Raw genomic sequence first — 24,265 nt, forward strand, 5'->3', positions numbered from 1 at the left:
ATATACCGTACAGTTGCTAAGGTGGGGCCTCGACATGGGATACTCACCACACACGGGGATATGAACACACACAAAATGCGCCACACACTACCACGTGCTTGAACACATATTACCCTCAGCACACATTTCACCACAAATACACCAACCTCGCCACATAAAAGTCAAAACACAAAAGTCGCCACTCAAAACTCGCCACGCGCAGAACTCGCCACATGCAAAAACTAGGCTCTTGCAAAACTCGCCACAAGTGCAAAATTCTCCTCATGAAAAACTCGCCACACGCTAAACTTGCACACGCGGAAAAATTGCCACATGCACAAAAGTTGCAACACATGCAAAAGTTGCCTCACACAAAACTTGCACATACTCAAAAGGCACCACACATAATACTCGCAACGCGCAAAACTCGCCATGCGCAAAACTTGCTGCACACAACTTGCTACACTAACCTGTCACATGCAACTCGACACACAAAAAGTTGCTACACGCATGTTGCTACACAAAACTCATCTCACAAAAGTCGCTACATGCATGTCGCCACACGCAACTCAACACACACAACTTGACAAACGAAACTCGCCCTAAAAAACACACAAGTCTGGTATTATCCTTCAAAAATAAAAATCTGATTAATAAGCAGACAAACTACAACAATTGCACCATATAGGAAATACGGCAGCTGTCAGTCACATGACCTGTCTATTATGTGTATGTGTGAGCTAATATATACTGCCAGAGGGAGGGCTTCCTGTTGGCTGGGGATTTATCAGGCTGCCAATTTAGCTTACAAATACTGAGGTAAAAATACTGAGCAAATAACGTGTGAACGAGGTCTAATACAGGAGGAGATGACACACAGGTATATACTATATACAGGGGAGATGACACACAGATATATACTATATACAGGAGAGATGACACACAGGTATATACTATATAGAGGAGGAGATGACATATAGGTACATATATATACAGGAGGAGATGACATACAGGTATATACTATATACAGGAGGAGATTGACATACAGGTATATGCTATATATAGAAGATGACATGCAGGTATATACTATATGCAGGAGGAGATGACACTCAGATATATACTATATACAGGGGAGATGACACACAGGTATATACTATATACAGGAGGAGATGACATACAGGTATATGCTATATATAGATGACATGCAGGTATATACTATATGCAGGAGGAGATGTCACTCAGATATATACTATATACAGGGGAGATGACACACAGGTATATACTATATACAGGAGGAGATGACATACAGGTATATACTATATATAGAAGGAGATGACATTCAGGTATATACTATATATAGGGGAGATGACACACAGCAGGTATATACTATATACAGGGGAGATGACATACAGGTATATACTATATACAGGAGATGACATACAGATGTATACTATATATAAGGGAGATGACAAACATGTATATACTGAGGTGATGAGGTGAAAATGAGAGGTGTGAGGTGAAAATGAAAAGGTGTGAGTGCAAAATGAGAGGAGTGAGGAAAAATAGTGGAGTGATCAGAAAATGACAGATGTGAGGCTGAAATGACAAGTGTTAGTGGGGAATGAGAGGAGTGAGGGAGAAAATGAGAGGTGTGAGGGAGAAAATGAGAGATGTGAGGGGGAAAATGAAAGATGTGATTGGGAAAATGAGAGGCGTGATGGGAAAATAAGAGAAGTGAGGTGCTATAACTAACCACAGATATTTACTATGCCCAGGCAACGCCGGGCTCTTCAGCTAGTCTACTATATAAAGCTGAATGTGTGTGTGTGTGTGTATGTGTGTGTGTATGTCCGAGATTGGCATCTGCACCGTCGCAGCTACAGCCACAAAATTTTGCACAGTCACACGTCTGGACCCCGAGAGCGTCATAGGCTATATTGTGAGGCGAAATTTTAACCCCGCGCGTTCCAATTCACCAAACAATTTTGCCCCTATCTACATAATGGGGAAAAAAGTGAAAGGAAAAGTGTTGGAAGCGTCGCAGCTACAGCAAAAAAATTTTGCACAGTCACACGTCTGGACCCTGAGAGCATCATAGGCTACGTTGTGAGGTGAAATTTTAACCCCGCGCTTTCCAATTCACCAAACTATTTTGCCCCTATCTACATAATGGGGAAAAAAGTGAAAGGAAAAGTGTTGGAGGCGTCGAAGCTACAGAAACAAAATTTTGCACAGTCACACGTCTGGACCCCGAGAGCGTCATAGGCTATGTTGTGAGGTGAAATTTTAACCCCGCGCTTTCCAATTCACCAAACAATTTTGCCCCTATCTACATAATGGGGAAAAAAGTGAAAGGAAAAGTGTTGGAAGCGTCGCAGCTACAGCAACAAAATTTTGCACAGTCACACGTCTGGACCCTGAGAGCGTCGTAGGCTATGTTGTGAGGTGAAATTTTAACCCCGCACTTTCCAATTCACCAAACAATTTTGCCCCTATCTACATAATGGGGAAAAAGTGAAATGAAAAGTGTTGGAGGCGTCGCAGCTACAGCCACAAAATTTTGCACAGTCACATGTCTGGACCCTGAGAACGTCATAAGCTATGTTGTGAGGTGAAATTTTAACTCCGCGCTTTCCAATTCACTGAACTATTTTTCCCCTATCTACATGATGGGGAAAAGTGAAAGGAAAAGTGTTGGAGGCAAATTGACAGCTGCCAGATGTGAACAAGGGGGACTTAAAGAATGAGAGCGATGGCGCCAAAGAGTATATATCGATCAATTGCTAAGGTGGGGCCCCCGACATGAGATACTCACCACATACGGGGATATGAACACATACACAAAATGCGCCACACACTACCACGTGCTTGAACACATATACCACCCTCAGCACACATTTCACCACACATACACCAACCTCGCCACATAAAAGTCGAAACACAAAAGTCGCTGCTCAAAACTCACCACGCGCAAAACTCGCCACATGCAAAAAATAGGCTCACGCAAAACTCGCCACAAGTGCAAAACTCACCTCATGGAAAACTCGCCACACGCAAAACTTGCACATGCGGAAAAATTGCCACATGCACAAAATTTGCAACACATGCAAAAGTTGCCTCACACAAAACTTGCACATACTCAAAAGGCACCACACATAAAACTCACCACGCGCAAAACTCGCCATGCACAAAACTTGCTGCACACAACTTGCTACACTAACCTGTCACATGCAACTCGACACACAAAAAGTTGCTACACGCATGTTGCCACACAAAACTCATCTCACAAAAGTCGCTACATGCATGTTGCCACACACAACTCAACACACACAACTTGCCAAAACGAAACTCGCCCTAAAACACACACAAGTTTGGTATTAGCCTTCAAAAATAAAAATCTGATTAATAAACAGACAAACAACAAGAGCAACAAATGTACCATGTAGGAAATACGGCAGCTGTCAGTCACATGACCTGTCTATTATGTGTGAGCTAATATATACAGCCAGGGGGAGGGCTTCCTGTTGGCTGGGGATTTATCAGGCTGCCAATTTATCTTACAAATACTGAGGTAAAAATACTGAGCAAATAACGTGTTAACGAGGTCTAATACAGGAGATCACACAGGTATATACTATATACAGGTGAGATGACACACAGATATATACTATATACAGGAGAGATGACACACAGGTATATACTATATAAAGGAGGAGATGACATACAGGTACATACTATATACAGGAGGAGATGACATACAGGTATATACTATATACAGGAGGAGATGACACACAGGTATATACTGTATACAGGAGCAGATTACCTACAGGTATATACTATATACAGGAGGAGATGACATACAGGTATATGCTATATATAGAAGATGACATACAGGTATATACTATATACAGGAGGAGATGATATACAGGTATATAATATATACAGGAGATGACATACAGGTGTATACTATATATAAGGGAGATGACAAACATGTATATACTGAGGTGAAAATGAGAGGTGTGAGGTGAAAATGAAAAGGTGTGAGTGCAAAATGAGAGGAGTGAGGGAAAATAGTGTAGTGATCGGAAAATGACAGATGTGAGGTCGAAATGACAAGTGTTAGGCGGGAATGAGAGGTGTGAGGGAGAAAATGAGAGATGTGAGGGGGAAAATGAAAGATGTGATTGGGAAAAGGAGAGGCGTGATGGGAAAATAAGAGAAGTGACGTGCTATAACTAACCACAGATATTTACTATGTCCAGGCAACGCCGGGCTCTTCAGCTAGTGTTAGGAGTCGAGTTTCCTCTGCTGCACAGGGGGAATCTCGATCCGTCTCCACTGCGGTCTCCCATTCTCCTCCAGCCGCAGTGGAGCCTGCTCAGCAGGGACGTCGATCCCAGCGTCTCGCTCAGTCTGACTCTGTGAGAAGAGTTACTGCTGCTTCTCCAGCTTCTGCCTTTAAAGCCAATACTGGTCAGCAGCGAGTGGACTTCTCTGGGACTAAGTCCTTGTCTGCGCACACTGAGCATGCCCAGGGCAAGATCTCCCGTTGGAGATCGAGGGTCATGTGCTCAGACTCTGCAGCGCATTCTATTGGTCCTCTTGGCAGGTCTTGGAAGGGCAAAGTTTCTGTGGCCGCTTCCTGTCCTGCAGCTATATAAACTGCGCATGACCGCACGGCCATGCGCTAGTGTACAACTTTATACGTGTGTTTGTTGTGAGTGCAAGTCGTCCTTTAAATACCCCTACCCTACTGTATGATTGTTCGCGTATGGTGTATGGCTGCTATCTAGCGCCCGACTTAACACTCAACGTGTCACACACGTGTCAGCGTCCTCTGCTGTGACCGCCAGTGCGGCGCCACGCGCCTGTGTGCGCTTCCTGACCCATGTCTGGGTACTTAGTGGTGCCTGCCAGCACGGCACAGTTTGCACTTCGGTGCCTCTATTGTATATACTTTTCACACCCAGTTGTGGTGTAGTGCCAGCAAGGGTCTAATCGGACTACTATCCCTGTTGGGGTCTAGTTCGCTGACCACTTGCTCGCGCTCTATGTGCGGTACCGCGATCCTGTGACGCAACAGGATCGCTTTCTTCACGCTGGGTGAGGTTTAACCCACGCGTGTATACTTATGAGTACCGCCATATCGTCTGTCATGTCCTAGCAGCAGGTTTCACCTGCACGGTGGACCCCGGACTGCGAACGCATCCATTACATCTCTCTTGGTGCGTTCCGCCAGTCCTAACATTACACTAGCGCCAGGGTCTGGCTAGTGATGACAGACATACAGCAATCTCTGTGGCATATCCAGCAGCTGGAGGGTAGGTTGGCGGCTCTCGAGAGCGCGACCTCAGCTGTGGATGTTACTGCAGTAGCTGTACAGGCTGCCAGCGTGGCTGCAGCTACTATGTCCATTGCCACCCCTGTTCCGACATTATCTCACCTCCCGCTGCCAGAAAAATTTTCTGGTGATAGCAAGTTTTGTAGGGGATTTGTGAGTCAGTGCTCTATTCATCTCGAGCTCCTGGCTACACGTTTTCCCACAGAGCGGGCTAAGGTGGGATTTATTTTGTCTCTATTGTCGGACAGGGCGTTGGAATGGGCTACGCCGCTGTGGGAGCGTGGCGATCATGTGGTGCAGAGTGCTCCGCTGTTTCTGAGCGCTCTGAAACAGGTCTTTTTAGGACCTCAAGTCACCCATGATACTGCGCTCCAATTGCTGGCATTAACTCAGGGTGAGTCCTTGGTCAGTCATTTTGCCGTCCAATTCCGCACCTTAGCATCTGAGCTGGATTGGTCGGATAAAGCTCTTATCCCCATATTTTGGAGGGGCTTGGCTGACCACGTAAAGGACGCTCTGGCCACTAGGGAGATTCCTGCCACACTGGAGGAGTTAATAACTGTCTCCACTCGAATTGACCTCCGTTTTAACGAGCGGAGGTTAGAGCGAGCCCAGTGTAGGCAGAGGTTTCGGCTGGCTCCTACTTTTGCCAAACCTCTTGAATTTCCAGTCCTGGTTCCTGAGTCACATGAGGCCAGGGAGGTGTCACAAGCAGGATCTAAGTCCCGGACCGCTTGTGCACTCAGGGTCTGTCATGTTTGCCAGCAGTCAGGACATCTAGCCACCAGATGTCCTCAGCGGTCGAGGAAACGTCAGCGTCTAGTGGTAGTTGGTGGAGGTACACTAGACACGGCGACGTTTGCCTCTAAGTTGTCCTTTAAGGGGACAATTACTATTGGCCCATTTTCCCACTCGGTAGAGCTCTGCGTGGATTCTGGGGCGGAGGGCAACTTTATGTCTTCTGCCTTCGCCCAACGTCACGCAATACCCTTGGTTATGCTTGCTCAACCAGTAACGGTGCGAGTGGTGAATGGGTCGACATTGCCCTCACAGATAACACACCAGACCATCCCTTTTACTCTGTCCATGTCGCCATCTCATCAGGAGATAATTTCTCTGCTCGTCATTCCGGAAGGAATTGATGAGATCCTGTTGGGAATACCTTGGCTACGGTACCACTCTCCTCATATCGAGTGGTCCTCAGGCAGAATTCTGGGTTGGGGTGAATCTTGTGGGGGTAGGTGTCAGAGGGAGTTCGTTCAGGTTGCTACTACTGAGGTATCCGCAGATCTATCCTCTCTCCCCAAGCAGTATTGGTCATATGCAGACGTATTCTCCAAAAAGGCGGCGGAGACCCTTCCGCCCCATCGCCCCTATGACTGTCCTATTGACCTCTTGCCTGGTGCTGAGCCTCCCCGGGGTCGAGTCTATCCGCTATCTCTCCCGGAGACGGAGGCAATGTCACAGTACATACAGGAAAATCTGGCAAGAGGGTTCATCAGGAAGTCAGTGTCACCTGCTGGGGCAGGATTCTTCTTCGTGCAGAAGAAGAGTGGGGAATTGCGTCCATGCATAGACTACAGGGGTCTTAACGCCATCACCGTTAAGAATAAATACCCTTTGCCTTTGATATCTGAACTGTTCGATAGGCTTCGGGGAGCAAGGGTATTTACTAAATTAGATCTGCGGGGTGCTTACAACCTGATTCGCATCCGTGAGGGGGACGAATGGAAGACGGCTTTTAACACCAGGGATGGGCACTATGAATATCTGGTGATGCCCTTTGGGCTCTGTAATGCCCCAGCCGTTTTCCAAGACTTTGTGAACGATATCTTCCGGGATATGCTTTCCACCTCGGTCGTAGTCTATCTGGATGATATTCTCATCTACTCTCCAGATATTGACTCCCACCGGAGAGATGTTTGCAAAGTCTTCGACCTCCTACAGGCAAACTCCCTCTATGCCAAGTTGGAGAAGTGCATGTTTGAGCAGGAGTCCTTACCTTTCCTAGGCTACATCATCTCAGCCCAGGGATTGGCTATGGATCCTGCCAAACTACAGGCTGTGATGGACTGGCAGGAACCTCATTCTCTTAAAGCGGTGCAGCGCTTTATGGGGTTCATCAATTATTATCGCCAGTTCATCCCGCATTTCTCAACTTTGGTAGCTCCCTTGGTTGCCCTCACCAAGAAGGGGGCAAATCCTAAATTGTGGTCTGAGGAGGTCTCCAAGGCCTTTATCTCTATAAAGTCACACTTCGCTAGCGCTCCCATACTTCATCGCCCCGATGTTGATAAGCCATTTATCATGGAGGTGGATGCCTCTTCTGTTGGTGCTGGAGCAGTCCTCTTCCAAAAGGATGCTCAAGGTCGGAAGCATCCTTGCTTCTTTTTCTCCAAGACCTTCGCACCAGCAGAGAGGAATTATTCCATCGGGGACAGGGAGTTGCTAGCCATGAAGTTGGCTTTCTCGGAGTGGAGACATCTCTTGGAGGGAGCACGTTTTCCCTTCCAAGTCTTCACAGATCACAAAAATTTGGTGTATCTGCAGACAGCTCAGTGGTTGAATTCTCGCCAGGCCAGATGGTCCTTGTTCTTCTCCCGGTTTCATTTCACCCTCCATTTCCTTTCTGGGGAGAAGAACATTCGGGCCGATGCTCTCTCTCGCTCCGTTGTGTCATCTGCGGAGGAGGAGGAGGAGCCTCGGCTTATTGTCCCCACCGAGAGTTTGAGAACCGTGGCCCCGGTTTTGCTGGAGTCTGTGCCCCCGGGAACGACTTTTGTTCCATCTAGTTTGCGGCCGGAGGTTCTCTCTTGGGCGCACTCGTCCAGGGTGGGTGGACATTTTGGTACTAAAAGGACATCTGAGTTACTGGCGAGGACATACTGGTGGCCGCATATGGCTCGTGATGTCGCGGAGTACGTTCGGGCGTGTGTTTCTTGCGCCAGGAACAAGACTCCTCGGCAACGGCCAGCTGGTTTGCTTTACCCTCTGCCCGTGGCTGACAGGCCCTGGGAGATGGTCGGGATGGACTTTGTGGTGGGCTTACCCAAGTCTCGTAATTGCACCATTATCTGGGTGATCACTGACCATTTCTCCAAAATGGTGCATTTGGTGCCTCTTCCACGGCTACCATCTGCACGGGCGTTGGCTGTCTTGTTTATCAAGCATATCTTTCGCTTACACGGTATGCCAGACAAAATTGTTAGTGACCGGGGTCCCCAGTTTGCATCTCGATTCTGGAGGGAGCTATGTCGTTTACTCAGTATTGAGTTAAATCTCTCTTCGGCATATCATCCCGAGACGAATGGGTTGGTAGAAAGGGCCAACCAGACCTTGGTCACATATCTGCGACATTTTGTTTCTGCCAGACAGGATGACTGGGCATCCTTGCTACCGTGGGCAGAGTTTGCACTTAACAATGCCGTAGCCGACTCCACCGGTCAGACTCCATTCCTCTTAAATTACGGCCAGCATCCGCGTGTTCCAGTGCCCATGCCTGTGTCTTCCGCTGATCCCAGGGTGGCAGACTGGGCTGTGGAGGCACGGGACATTTGGGATCGCACGCAGGATGCCATTCGGGCCTCCAAGGAGAGAATGAGGTCCTCCGCCGATGTTCATCGGCGCCCTGCTCCGACTTTTGTCCCTGGCGACTTGGTGTGGCTCTCCGCCCGTAACATCAGGTTGCGAGTTGAGTCCACTAAGTTTGCTCCTCGCTACTTGGGTCCCTTCAAGGTTCTCGAACAGGTTAATCCTGTGGTCTACCGCCTGGCTCTTCCTCCACGCTTGGGTATCACCGACACCTTTCATGTGTCCCTCTTGAAACCCGTATACATGTCCCGGTTTTCCGAGTCATCTGCCGGGACATCGGGTTCGTCTACGGACGATTACAAGGTGAACGCTATTTTGGGGTGTAAGGTGGTACTCGGCAAAAAGTTCTATCTGGTGGATTGGAAGGGTTATGGTCCAGAGAACAGGTCATGGGAGCCTACTGAAAACATTCGGGCCCCACAGCTCATTGCTGCCTTCGAACGTAGCGAGGCCCAAGGAGGGGGGGGCCTAGAAGGGGGGGTAATGTTAGGAGTCGAGTTTCCTCTGCTGCACAGGGGGAATCTCGATCCGTCTCCGCTGCGGTCTCCCATTCTCCTCCAGCCGCAGTGGAGCCTGCTCAGCAGGGACGTCGATCCCAGCGTCTCGCTCAGTCTGACTCTGTGAGAAGAGTTACTGCTGCTTCTCCAGCTTCTGCCTTTAAAGCCAATACTGGTCAGCAGCGAGTGGACTTCTCTGGGACTAAGTCCTTGTCTGCGCACACTGAGCATGCCCAGGGCAAGATCTCCCGTTGGAGATCGAGGGTCATGTGCTCAGACTCTGCAGCGCATTCTATTGGTCCTCTTGGCAGGTTTTGGAAGGGCAAAGTTTCTGTGGCCGCTTCCTGTCCTGCAGCTATATAAACTGCGCATGACCGCACGGCCATGCGCTAGTGTACAACTTTATACGTGTGTTTGTTGTGAGTGCAAGTCGTCCTTTAAATACCCCTACCCTACTGTATGATTGTTCGCGTATGGTGTATGGCTGCTATCTAGCGCCCGACTTAACACTCAACGTGTCACACACGTGTCAGCGTCCTCTGCTGTGACCGCCAGTGCGGCGCCACGCGCCTGTGTGCGCTTCCTGACCCATGTCTGGGTACTTAGTGGTGCCTGCCAGCACGGCACAGTTTGCACTTCGATGCCTCTATTGTATATACTTTTCACACCCAGTTGTGGTGTAGTGCCAGCAAGGGTCTAATCGGACTACTATCCCTGTTGGGGTCTAGTTCGCTGACCACTTGCTCGCGCTCTATGTGCGGTACCGCGATCCTGTGACGCAACAGGATCGCTTTCTTCACGCTGGGTGAGGTTTAACCCACGCGTGTATACTTATGAGTACCGCCATATCGTCTGTCATGTCCTAGCAGCAGGTTTCACCTGCACGGTGGACCCCGGACTGCGAACGCATCCATTACATCTCTCTTGGTGCGTTCCGCCAGTCCTAACAGCTAGTATATATATATATATATATACAGTGGGGCAAAAAAGTATTTAGTCAGTCAGCAATAGTGCAAGTTCCACCACTTAAAAAGATGAGAGGCGTCTGTAATTTACATCATAGGTAGACCTCAACTATGGGAGACAAACTGAGAAAAAAAATCCAGAAAATCACATTTTCTGTTTTTTTAACAATTTATTTGCATATTATGGTGGCAAATAAGTATTTGGTCAGAAACAAAATTTCATCTCAATACTTTGTAATATATCCTTTGTTGGCAATGACAGAGGTCAAACGTTTTCTGTAAGTCTTCACAAGGTTGCCACACACTGTTGTTGGTATGTTGGCTCATTCCTCCATGCAGATCTCCTCTAGAGCAGTGATGTTTTTGGCTTTTCGCTTGGCAACACGGACTTTCAACTCCCTCCAAAGGTTTTCTATAGGGTTGAGATCTGGAGACTGGCTAGGCCACTCCAGGACCTTAAAATGCTTCTTACGAAGCCACTCCGTCGTTGCCCTGGCGGTGTGCTTTGGATCATTGTCATGTTGAAAGACCCAGCCACGTTTCATCTTCAATGCCCTTGCTGATGGAAGGAGGTTTGCACTCAAAATCTCACGATACATGGCCCCATTAATTCTTTCATGTACCCGGATCAGTCGTCCTGGCCCCTTTGCAGAGAAACAGCCCCAAAGCATGATGTTTCCACCACCATGCTTTACAGTAGGTATGGTGTTTGATGGATGCAACTCAGTATTCTTTTTCCTCCAAACACAACAAGTTGTGTTTCTACCAAACAGTTCCAGTTTGGTTTCATCAGACCATAGGACATTCTCCCAAAACTCCTCTGGATCATCCAAATGCTCTCTAGCAAACTTCAGACGGGCCCGGACATGTACTGGCTTAAGCAGTGGGACACGTCTGGCACTGCAGGATCTGAATCCATGGTGGTGTAGTGTGTTACTTATGGTAGGCCTTGTTACATTGGTCCCAGCTCTCTGCAGTTCATTCACTAGGTCCCCCCGCGTGGTTCTGGGATTTTTGCTCACCGTTCTTGTGATCATTCTGACCCCACGGGGTGTGATTTTGCGTGGAGCCCCAGATCGAGGGAGATTATCAGTGGTCTTGTATGTCTTCCATTTTCTAATTATTGCTCCCACTGTTGATTTCTTCACTCCATGCTGGTTGGCTATTGCAGATTCAGTCTTCCCAGCCTGGTGCAGGGCTACAATTTTGTTTCTGGTGTCCTTTGACAGCTCTTTGGTCTTCACCATAGTGGAGTTTGGAGTCAGACTGTTTGAGGGTGTGCACAGGTGTCTTTTTATACTGATAACAAGTTTAAACAGGTGCCATTACTACAGGTAATGAGTGGAGGAAAGAGGAGACTCTTAAAGAAGAAGTTACAGGTCTGTGAGAGCCAGAAATCTTGATTGTTTGTTTCTGACCAAATACTTATTTTCCACCATAATATGCAAATAAATTGTTAAAAAAAACAGACAATGTGATTTTCTGGATTTTTTTTTCTCAGTTTGTCTCCCATAGTTGAGGTCTACCTATGATGTAAATTACAGACGCCTCTCATCTTTTTAAGTGGTGGAACTTGCACTATTGCTGACTGACTAAATACTTTTTTGCCCCACTGTATATATATATATATATTTTTTTTTTTAAACCAACACAAATATAAAGCTACTAGATGGTGGCCCGATTCTAACGCATTGGGTATTCTAGAAAATGTATGCGTAGTTTATAGCACAGCCCACGCAGTACATTGCGCTGCCTACACAGTACATTGCGCAGCCCACGCAGTACATTGCGCCGCCCACACAGTACATTGTGCAGCCCATGCAAAAAATGTTGTATATTGCGCAGCCCACATAGTATATTGCCCAGCCCACATAGTACATTGCGCAGCCCACGGTGTACATTGCGCAGCCCACGTAGTATATTGCGCAGCCCACGTAGTATATTGTGCAGCACACATAGTATATTGCGCAGCCCACGTAGTATATTGCGCAGCCCACGTAGTATATTGCGCAGCCCACGTTGTACATTGCGCAGCCCACCTAGTATATTGCGCAGCCCACATAGTATATTGCCCAGGCCACGTAGTACATTGCCCAGGCCACGTTGTATATTGCGCAGCCCACGTAGTATATTACGTAGCCCACGTTGTATATTGCGCAGCCCATGTAGTATATTGCGCAGCCCACGTAGTATATTGTGCAGCCCACGTTATATATTGCGCAGCCCACGTTGTATATTGCGCAGCCCACGTTGTATATTGCGCAGCCCACCTTGTATATTGCGCAGCCCACCTTGTATATTGCACAGCCCACGTTGTATATTGCGCAGCACACATAGTATATTGCGCAGCCCACGTAGTATATTGCGCAGCCCACGTTGTATATTGCCCAGCCCACGTAGTATATTGTGCAGCCCACGTAGTATATTGCCCAGGCCACATAGTACATTGCCCAGGCCACGTTGTATATTGCGCAGCCCACGTAGTATATTGCGCAGCCCACATTGTATATTGCGCAGCCCATGTAGTATATTGCGCAGCCCACATAGTATATTGTGCAGCCCACGTTGTATATTGCGCAGCCCACGTTGTATATTGTGCAGCCCACGTTGTATATTGAACAGCCCACGTAGTATATTGCACAGTCCATGTAGTATATTGCACAGCCCACGCAGTCTATAGCAATGTGGGCACCATATCCCTGTTAAAAAAAAGAATTAAAATAAAAAATAGTTATTTACTCACCCCCTTATATACTGTATATATATATATATATATATATATATTTATATATATATATATATATATACAAAAATTTTTTTTTTTTTTAAAGCAACACAAATATAAAGCTACTAGATGGTGGCCCGATTCTAACGCATTGGGTATTCTAGAATATGTATGCGTAGTGCATAGCACAGCCCACGCAGTACATTGCGCAGCCTACACAGTACATTGCGCAGCCCACGCAGTAAATTGCGCAGCCCACACAGTACATTGTGCAGCCCATGCATGAAATGTTGTATATTGCGCAGCCCACGTAGTATATTACCCAGCCCACATAGTACATTGCGCAGCCCACGGTGTACATTGCGCAGCCCACGTAGTATATTGCGCAGCCCATGTAGTATATTGCCCAGGCCACGTAGTACATTGCGCAGCCCACGTAGTATATTGCGCAGCCCACGTAGTATATTGCGCAGCCCAAGTTGTATATTGCGCAGTCCATGTAGTATATTGCGCAGCCCACATAGTATATTGCGCAGCCCACGTTGTATAATCTTCAACTATATCAATAGTAAAAGAATAAAAACTGAAAATGTAGGCCCCTTAAAAAATAGTGAGGAAAGAATGGTTGTAGATGATGAGGAAAAAGCTAATATATTAAACACCTTCTTCTCCACGGTATTCACGGTGGAAAATGAAATGCTAGGTGAAATCCCAAGAAACAATGAAAACCGTATATTAAGGGTCACCAATCTAACCCAAGAAGAGGTGCGAAACCGACTAAATAAGATTAAAATAGATAAATCTCCGGGTCCAGATGGCATACACCCACAAGTACTAAGAGAACTAAGTAATGTAATAGATAAACCATTATTTCTTATTTTTAGGGACTCTATAGCAACGGGGTCTGTTCCGCAGGACTGGCGCATAGCAAATGTGGTGCCAATATTCAAAAAGGGTTCTAAAAGTGAACCTGGAAATTATAGGCCAGTAAGTCTAACCTCTATTGTTGGTAAAATATTTGAAAGGTTTTTGAGGGATGTTATTCTGGATTATCTCAATGAGAATAACTGTTTAACTCCATATCAGCATGGGTTTATGAGAAATCGCTCCTGTCAAACTAATCTAATCAGTTTTTATGAAGAGGTAAGCTATAGGCTGGACCACGGTGAGTCATTGGACGTGGTATATCTCGCTTTTTCCAAAGCGTTTGATACCGTGCCGCACAAGAGGTTGGTACACAAAATGAGAATGCTTGGTCTGGGGGAAAATGTGTGTAAATGGGTTAGTAACTGGCTTAGTGATAGAAAGCAGAGGGTGGTTATAAATGGTATAGTCTCTAACTGGGTCACTGTGACCAGTGGGGTACCGCAGGGTCGGTATTGGGACCTGTTCTCTTCAACATATTCATTAATGATCTGGTAGAAGGTTTACACAGTAAAATATCAATATTTGCAGATGATACAAAAATATGTAAAGCAGTTAATACAAGAGAAGATAGTATTCTGCTACAGATGGATCTGGATAAGTTGGAAACTTGGGCTGAAAGGTGGCAGATGAGTTATAACAATGATAAATGTAAGGTTATACACATGGGAAGAAGGAATCAATATCACAATTACACACTGAATGGGAAACCACTGAGTAAATCTGACAGGGAGAAGGACTTGGGGATCCTAGTCAATGATAAACTTACCTGGAGCAGCCAGTGCCAGGCAGCAGCTGCCAAGGCAAACAGGATCATGGGGTGCATTAAAAGAGGTCTGGATACACATGATGAGAGCATTATACTGCCTCTGTACAAATCCCTAGTTAGACCGCACATGGAGTACTGTGTCCAGTTTTGGGCACCGGTGCTCAGGAAGGATATAATGGAACTAGAGAGAGTACAAAGGAGGGCAACAAAATTAATAAAGGGGATGGGAGAACTACAATACCCAGATAGATTAGCGAAATTAGGATTATTTAGTCTAGAAAAAAGACGACTGAGGGGCGATCTAATAACCATGTATAAGTATATAAGGGGACAATACAAATATCTCGCTGAGGATTTGTTTATACCAAGGAAGGTGACGGGCACAAGGGGGCATTCTTTGCGTCTGGAGGAGAGAAGGTTTTTCCACCAACATAGAAGAGGATTCTTTACTGTTAGGGCAGTGAGAATCTGGAATTGCTTGCCTGAGGAGGTGGTGATGGTGAACTCAGTCGAGGGGTTCAAGAGAGGCCTGGATATCTTCCTGGAGCAGAACAATATTGTATCATACAATTATTAGGTTCTGTGGAAGGACGTAGATCTGGGGATTTATTATGATGGAATATAGGCTGAACTGGATGGACAAATGTCTTTTTTCGGCCTTACTAACTATGTTACTATGTTACTATGTTACTATTTTACTATATTGCGCAGCCCACATTGTATATTGCGCAGCCCACCTTGTATATTGCGCAGCCCATGTTGTATATTGCACAGCCCACGTAGTATATTGCGCAGCACACATAGTATATTGCGCAGCCCACGTAGTATATTGCGCAGCCCACGTTGTATATTGCGCAGCCCACTTAGTATATTGCCCAGGCCACGTAGTACATTGCGCAGCCCACGTTGTATATTGCGCAGCCCACGTTGTATATTGCGCAGCCCACGCTGTATATTGCACAGTTCATGTAGTATACTGCACAGCCCACGCAGTCTATAGCAATGTGGGCACCATATCCCTGTTAAAAAAAAGAATTAAAATAAAAAATAGTTATATACTCACCCTCCTCGTGCGCTCCGGTCTGGACTGCACGTCATCATCTCGCGAGATCGCAATGCATGGAGCGGTCAAGGGGGCGTCGCAAGGAGCGTCGGTAACTGCTTCGATCCGGGGGGCCACCGGAGGGTGAGTATATAACTATTTATATATATTTGCCGCGACCAATCAGCGACTTGGATTTCCATGACAGACAGAGGCTGCGACCAATGAATATCCGTGACAGAAGGACAGACAGACAGACGGAAGTGACCCTTAGACAATTATATAGTAGATAGATGCAATATTTACAATATTTAAGTATCTTGATTCTCCGGAATTGCCGAAGAGAGGACTATTTTCTCCAGTATACCCTTCCCAAGAGCCATGCAGGTCATAAGTCATAACGTTGATAAAATCCAAGGCTCTGTAAGAGATGGAATCTTTGTGAAAATAAATGTTAGCTGCCTATACTGTATATCCAGAAAATAAAGAAAAACTAGTCGTTTTTTATACCAAAGCAACATTGAGGTTGCACTCCTGGTGTCAATGTTACAACTGGGAAACTTATGGCAACCAAATCCTATTGAATTTATTCATAAAATATCTTTCTATGCAGAATTTTACTTGGCCTATTTGTAATAAAAAGTGAAAAATGAAGAGTTATTTGGCACATTCTACTTCCTTTCTCCTGTGATTTTACATACAGGTGCCCAAGGGATTTATTTCCATGTATATAGACAAATCTTGTATACTTCCATAAATTCTGTATCACACATTTACTATATTTACCCCCTCTAAGTGTCACGTGTAGTAGCTGTCTTATTGGGGAAAAAAACCCTTTAGGCTATGTGCACACGTTGCAGAATGGGGTGCAGAATTTTCTGCACAAAATCTGCATCTCCTGGCAGAAACCACAGGTGCAGATTTGCCGCGGATTTTGTGCGGTTTTTACCACTGTGGATTTCTATCATGGAGGGGTGCAGAAACGCTGCAGATCCGCACAAAAGAATGCATTTCTTTTAAATCTGCAGCGTTTCCGCACGGATTTTTCCGCACCATCTGCACAGCTTTTTTTCCCCATTGATTTACATTGTACTGTAAATCACAGTGCGTATCTGCAGCTTTTCTGCGTGGAAAAATCCGCTGCGGATCCGCACTAAATCCGCATCAAGTGCACATAGCCTTAGGCTCTTGGAACTATACACATAAATGTAAAAAAAAAAAAATATGTTAATAACTCACATTATGAAAACATGCCAATATGTCCATAATGGTTTAATAACATAATATAATGGAAGACAGAAGATAGTTTTATAGATACATAGATACAAGGACAGGAAAATACATATGTTCTTACACAGCAATCTGTGGTATTTGATAACTTGATTGGATATTATTGATGCTTGCAGCCACTGCAGCAGTCAGCAAGAGTCTTGGCTGTTTGGATCTTACAGCTTCTTTTTCAAATGCTTCCTTAATTTCCTATAATAGTGTAAAAATACAGTTTTATCTAAAACAATATTGATAAAATCAATCAAACCAAACTGGAAAATATCTGCTATATGTACAGCCTCCTAGGGAAATACAAAGTAAAGCCTCAAGATTACCTCTCCCTCACAATTTTACTGAGCGAGGTGTTAAAATGTATTTCTTTTCAACTGATCATCTAAAGTAAAGCTAAATTAAAGCATTTGTATGATGAATTTAACCCGTGTGTCCAACTCCCTATAATGACAGCCATGGCTTCCTCCACCTAATTTAACAGCATTAGTTGTATATGTTTATTTTACATTATAGTTACATAGTTACATAGTTATTAAGGTTGAAGGAAGACTATAAGTCCATCTAGTTCAACCCTTAGCCTAACCTAACATGCCCTAACATGTTGATCCAGAGGAAGGCAAAAAAACCCATGTGGCAAAGAGTAAGCTCCACATTGGGGAAAAAAAATCCTTCCCGACTCCACATACGGCAATCAGACTAGTTCCCTGGATCAACGCCCTATCAGGGAATCTAGTGTATATATAACCTGTAACATTATACTTTTCCAGAAAGGTATCCAGTCCCCTCTTAAATTTAAGTAATGAATCACTCATTACAACATCATACGGCAGAGAGTTCCATAATCTCACTGCTCTTACAGTAAAGAATCTGCGTCTGTTATTATGCTTAAACCTTTTTTCCTCCAAACGCAGAGGATGCCCCCTTGTCCCTGTTTCAGGTCTATGATTAAATAATCATCAGAAAGGTCTTTGTACTGTCCCCTCATATATTTATACATTAAAATAAGATCACCCCTTAGTCTTCGTTTTTCCAAACTAAATAGCCCCAAGTGTAATAACTAGAGTTGAGCGACCTTGACCTTTTTAGAGTCGAGCCAGGTTTCGCGAAACCCGACTATCTCAAAAGTCGGGTCGAGTGAAATCGGCCGATTATGACGTAAAGTCGGGATCGACCGAAACACGAAACCCAATGCAAGTCAATGGGGCAGCATAGTCGGCAGTGAGTGGGGGCCAGGAAAACACCTAGAGTGCCCATTTTAATGTCAAAACCATCCATTCTTCTTAATGAAGCTTGTCAAGCGTAATTTACCTTATAATAATTGGAAGGCATTTGAAATTGGGGGTCATTTGGCTAAAGTTGTGGGGGGTAGGGCTGGTTCAAGTAATTAGTGGGCCCAGGAAATCTGGACCACGTCAGGGCAGTGGAGCAGGGAGAGGTAAGTATTTCAACTTTGCAAGTGCTGTGAACCTGAGCAAGCAGGGGGGGCCCACTCGTTGGCATTGGCACTGGCACAGGGCCCCTCAAAGTACAGCGGTGTGTTTGCACGGCGGGGGCGCCTCCCACCGGCAGCAACACTTTTGCGTACTATGAGAGGCCCTGTGCCAGTGACGTCGCCAACTAGTATTCCTCCCCCCACCTGATGAAGGAACCTGCACTTTCATCTGCACCTTCCTCTTTGTCCCCGTGTAAGGTGGTATGGTATGCGGGAAGAGCAACCTGACTTTCAGCAGGGTCACAATGTTGTTGTGTAGCGTGCACGGGGAATGTTGCGTTATGGGTCAATGTACCAGCAGACTCATCTATCACTGGCTGGGCAATGGGCAGGATGAGGAGGAAACACAGATATAGGCCCAAAGAATAAAGTTGGCTAAATGCAGTTCAAAATTGGTAACACAGGAATAACCAGGGGGCATTGCAGTGGAGGACAACTGGAATGAGAGGCTGACACAGAGAGTAGGCCCAAATCAGTAAGTAGTCGAAATGCAGTTCAAAATTGGCAACCGTAGTAAACAGGCGGCACAGCTTTGTTCAGTGGAGGAGAACAGCAAGGAGTGGCAGACACCGATAGTAGGCCCCAACCCAACTAGTAGGCCAAATGCAGTCTAACATTAACAACTACTTAACGAGCGCCTGAAAACGGAATTTCAGGACAGGAAACCAGGAGAACAGCAAGGAGCGGCAGACACTGTTAGTAGGCCCCAAACCAACTAGTACGCCAAATGCAGTTGTTCCATTTAACCACAATTTAACGAGAGCCTGAAGATAGAAGCTCAGGAAAGGCAACCTGGAGAACACCTTGGAGTGGAACACACCATCTCTCTCCACCCCATACCCATTTTGTAGGCCTAATGCAGTGTAGTTTTCTACAACTACTAAACGAGAGTCGGAAGACCGAAGCAATGGCAAGGAAACCTGGGGAACACCTTGGAGTGTAACACACCATCTCTCTCCACCCGATACCCATTTTGTAGGCCTAATGCAGTGTAGTTTTCTACAACTACTAAACGAGAGTCTGAAGACCGAAGCAATGGCAAGGAAACCTGGGGAACACCTTGGAGTGTAACACACCATATCTCTCCACCCGATACCCATTTTGTAGGCCTAATGCAGTGTAGTTTTCTATAACTACTAAACGAGAGTCGGAAGATCGAAGCAATGGCGAGGAAACCTGGAGAACACCTTGGAGTGTAACACACCATCTCTCTCCACCCCATAGCCAATTTGGAGGCCTAATGCAGTGTAGTTTCCAACAACTACTAAACGAGAGCATTAAGATCGAAGCTCTGGAAAGGCAACCTGGAGAACACCTTGGAGTGGAACACACCATCTCTCTCCACCCTATACCCATTTTGTAGGCCTAATGCAGTGTAGTTTTCTACAACTACTAAACGAGAGTCTGAAGACCGAAGCAATGGCAAGGAAACCTGGGGAACACCTTGGAGTGGAACACACCATCTCTCTCCACCCCATACCCATTTTGTAGGCCTAATGCAGAGTAGTTTTCTACAACTACTAAACGAGAGTCAGAAGATCGAAGCAATGGCGAGGAAACCTGGAGAACACCTTGGAGTGTAACACACCATCTCTTACCACCCCATACCCATTTTGTAGGCCTAATGCAGTGTAGTTTTCTACAACTACTAAACGAGAGTCGGAAGACCGAAGCAATGGCAAGGAAACCTGGGGAACATCTTGGAGTGTAACACACCATCTCTCTCCACCCCATACCCAATTTGTAGGCCTAATGCAGCCTACTTTCCGACAACTACTAAACGAGAGCATGAAGATCGAAGCTCAGGAAAGGCAACCTGGGGAACACCTTGGAGTGTAACACACCCTCTCTCTACACCATGGAAGGGCTGATTCTTAGGAAGGAAGGCTGTCGGAAAGAAGCAGGGCGCGTCCGAGGGTGATTATATTCTTATTAGGTATATACTCACCCTCGGAAGCGCCCTGCTTCTTTATTTGTAATGAATGTTTATTTGCAATGTGGTTTTGACTTACTCTATTTTTTTGGTAAATAATGATTTTATTATTTTCATTGTTTTGCATCTTCTTGGCAATAATATAAAGAAGACGCGACAGGACAACACTCGGTGGATGCTATATCTGTGTTTTAAATTGAAAAAAACTTTCAGTTAACTACTTGCAGGAGAAAGTTATTGTAGCTGGTGGCCATTTTTAGTACTGTACCAGATTTTTGTTGTATGTGTTTGTTTTTAATGTTAAAATGTCTGCATTTGATATCTCTCCAGTATTTTCTTTTTTATAAGCAAAATACTTATTTTTATATTTTCTGATGTTGGTTCAAGGGGTACACGGGCAGCAGTAGACAGGTCAGTGGAGGCCTAGTGGAAGGAGGGACCGCAGACAGGCTTCGAAGGCCTAACATAATAAATTGGGCTGGCTGTCGGCAATTTTAAATTGGTTCCAGGGGAACACGGGCGGCAGTAGCCAGGTCAGTGTAGTAGTAGTGGAAAGAACGGGCCGCAGACAGGCTTCGAAGGCCTAACATAACAAAGATTGGGCTGTAGGCAATTTAAAATTGGTTCCAGGGGAACACGGGCAGCAGTAGACAGGTCAGTGGAGGCCTAGTGGAAGGAGGGACCGCAGACAGGCTTCGAAGCCCTAACATAATAAATTGGGCTGGCTGTAGGCAATTTAAAATTGGTTCCAGGGGAACACGGGCGGCAGTAGACAGGTCAGTGGAGGCCTAGTGGAAGGAGGGACCGCAGACAGGCTTCGAAGCCCTAACATAATAAATTGGGCTGGCTGTAGGCAATTTAAAATTGGTTCCAGGGGAACACGGGCGGCAGTAGACAGGTCAGTGGAGGCCTAGTGGAAGGAGGGACCGCAGACAGGCTTCGAAGCCCTAACATAATAAATTGGGCTGGCTGTAGGCAATTTAAAATTGGTTCCAGGGGAACACGGGCAGCAGTGGCCTGGTCAGTGTAGTAGTAGTGGAAAGAACGGGCCGCAGACAGGCTTCGAAGGCCTAACATAACAAAAATTGGGCTGTAGGCAATTTAAAATTGGTTCCAGGGGAACACGGGCAGCAGTAGACAGGTCAGTGGAGGCCTAGTGGAAGGAGGGACCGCAGACAGGCTTCGAAGCCCTAACATAATAAATTGGGCTGGCTGTAGGCAATTTAAAATTGGTTCCAGGGGAACACGGGCGGCAGTAGACAGGTCAGTGGAGGCCTAGTGGAAGGAGGGACCGCAGACAGGCTTCGAAGCCCTAACAATAAATTGGGCTGGCTGTAGGCAATTTAAAATTGGTTCCAGGGGAACACGGGCAGCAGTAGACAGGTCAGTGGAGGCCTAGTGGAAGGAGGGACCGCAGACAGGCTTCGAAGGCCTAACATAAGAAAAATGTCAATACAATGGTATTGACAGTGCCAGGCATTGAAGGATGTCAGCGCATAGACTAAACATTGGTGGAGCTGTGAGAGAAAATTTTGCAAGTGGTAGAGCACTGTTTGAGCTGGGGGGGGGACTGTCTTGTGGCCGGCGGTACAGGCCCAGGGCCCCTCATGTTACAACGGTGTGTCTGACGTTGGGTGCGCACCACCACCGCCAGACACTTTATTGTACTATGAGGGACCTAGTGGCAGTGCCGTCGACCAAAAGCGGGCACACCCACCTCTTCAGACAAACAGTACTCTCACGGGTGCTGGCGCCAAGTGGCGATACCACGGCCCCGTGTGGGGACATTGGCCATTTAGGGAGGTGTTAACATGTCGGATGCTGGACAATCAGGTGCTGCAAATTACGAGATTGGAAAAGTCGTTCAGAATAGTCCACAGGCAAGACCTTTACATAGGAAAGCTAGGTGTCAGCCGGGCAAGGTGGGGCAAAAGATTTCGAAATCCAGTTGAGGTTCATTTTAATGAAGGTTAGATCATCTACATTTTGGGTAGCCAGACGAGTCCTTTTTTCTGTTAGTATTGAACCTGCAGCACTGAATACTCTTTCTGATAGGACACTAGCTGCCGGGCAAGCAAGCTCCTGCAATGCATATTCTGCCAATTCTGGCCAGGTGTCTAATTTTGATGCCCAGTAATCAAATGGGAATGATGGTTGAGGGAGAACGTCGATAAGGGATGAAAAATAGTTAGTAACCATACTGGACAAATGTTGTCTCCTGTCACTTTGAATTGATGCTGCAGTACCTGTCCTGTCTGCGGTCATAGCAAAATCACTCCACAACCTGGTCAGAAAACCCCTCTGGCCAACGCCACTTCTGATTTCTGCCCCTCTAACACCTCTGGTCTGCTGGCCCCTGCAGCTCGTGTTAGAACGATCACGGGCGCTGTGTGCAGGGAATGCCAGAAGCAAACGGTCAACAAGAGTTGATTGTTTGGTTGCTAATATTAGTTCCAAGTTCTCATGTGGCATTATATTTTGCAATTTGCCTTTATAGCGAGGATCAAGGAGGCAGGCCAACCAGTAATCGTCATCGTTCATCATTTTTGTTGTGCGTGTGTCCCTTTTGAGGATACGTAAGGCATAATCCGCCATGTGGGCCAAAGTTCCAGTTCTCAAATCTGTGGTTGTGCTTGGTTGAGGGGCAGTTTCAGGCAAATCCACGTCACTTGTGTCCCTCCAAAAACCAGAACCCGGGCTTGCCGCGCCAACAATTTCCACTGGCCCCGGAAAAGATTCCTCATTAAAAATATAATCATCCCCATCATCCTCCTCGTCCTCCTCCTCCTCTTCGCCCGCTACCTCGTCCTGTACACTGCCCTGGCCAGACAATGGCTGACTGTCATCAAGGCTTTCCTCTTCCTCAGCTGCAGACGCCTGATCCTTTATGTGCGTCAAACTTTACATCAGCAGACGCATTAGGGGAATGCTCATGCTTATTATGGCGTTGTCTGCACTAACCAGCCGTGTGCATTCCTCAAAACACTGAAGGACTTGACACATGTCTTGAATCTTCGACCACTGCACACCTGACAACTCCATGTCTGCCATCCTACTGCCTGCCCGTGTATGTGTATCCTCCCACAAAAACATAACAGCCTGCCTCTGTTCACACAGTCTCTGAAGCATGTGCAGTGTTGAGTTCCACCTTGTTGCAACGTCTATGATTAGGCGATGCTGGGGAAGGTTCAAAGAACGCTGATAGGTCTGCATACGGCTGGAGTGCACGGGCGAACGGCGGATATGTGAGCAAAGTCCACGCACTTTGAGGAGCAGGTCGGATAACCCCGGATAACTTTTCAGGAAGCACTGCACCACCAGGTTTAAGGTGTGAGCCAGGCAAGGAATGTGTTTCAGTTGGGAAAGGGAGATGGCAGCCATGAAATTCCTTCCGTTATCACTCACTACCTTGTCTGCCTCAAGATCTACAGTGCCCAGCCACGACTGCGTTTCTTTCTGCAAGAACTCGGACAGAACTTCAGCGGTGTGTCTGTTGTCGCCCAAACACTTCATAGCCAATACAGCCTGCTGACGTTTGCCAGTAGCTGCCCCATAATGGGAGACCTGGTGTGCAACAGTGGCAGCTGCGGATGGAGTGGTTGTGCGACTGCGGTCTGTGGACGAGGTCTCGCTTCTGCAGGAGGACGAGGAGGAGGAGGAGGGGGTGCGAACGGCTACAGCCAACTGTTTCCTAGACCGTGGGCTAGGCAGAACTGTCCCAAACTT

General features: G+C 46.4%; 1 protein-coding gene across 1 annotated transcript in view; it reads right to left on the minus strand.

Moving 5' to 3' along the window:
- Positions 1–24,265, minus strand: part of LOC138669780 (uncharacterized) — a 143,783-nt gene that overhangs the window by 42,419 nt on the left and 77,099 nt on the right. The window contains exons 6-7 of the mRNA XM_069756511.1: positions 17,188–17,312; positions 16,140–16,254 (exon numbers count right to left, since the gene is read on the minus strand). Of these exons, the coding sequence (XP_069612612.1) occupies positions 16,140–16,254; positions 17,188–17,312 (240 nt within the window). The remainder of the gene's footprint in view (positions 1–16,139; positions 16,255–17,187; positions 17,313–24,265) is intronic.

The sequence above is a fragment of the Ranitomeya imitator genome, chromosome 3 (genome assembly GCF_032444005.1).
Source record: "Ranitomeya imitator isolate aRanImi1 chromosome 3, aRanImi1.pri, whole genome shotgun sequence".
Classification (NCBI taxonomy): Eukaryota; Metazoa; Chordata; class Amphibia; order Anura; family Dendrobatidae; genus Ranitomeya; species Ranitomeya imitator.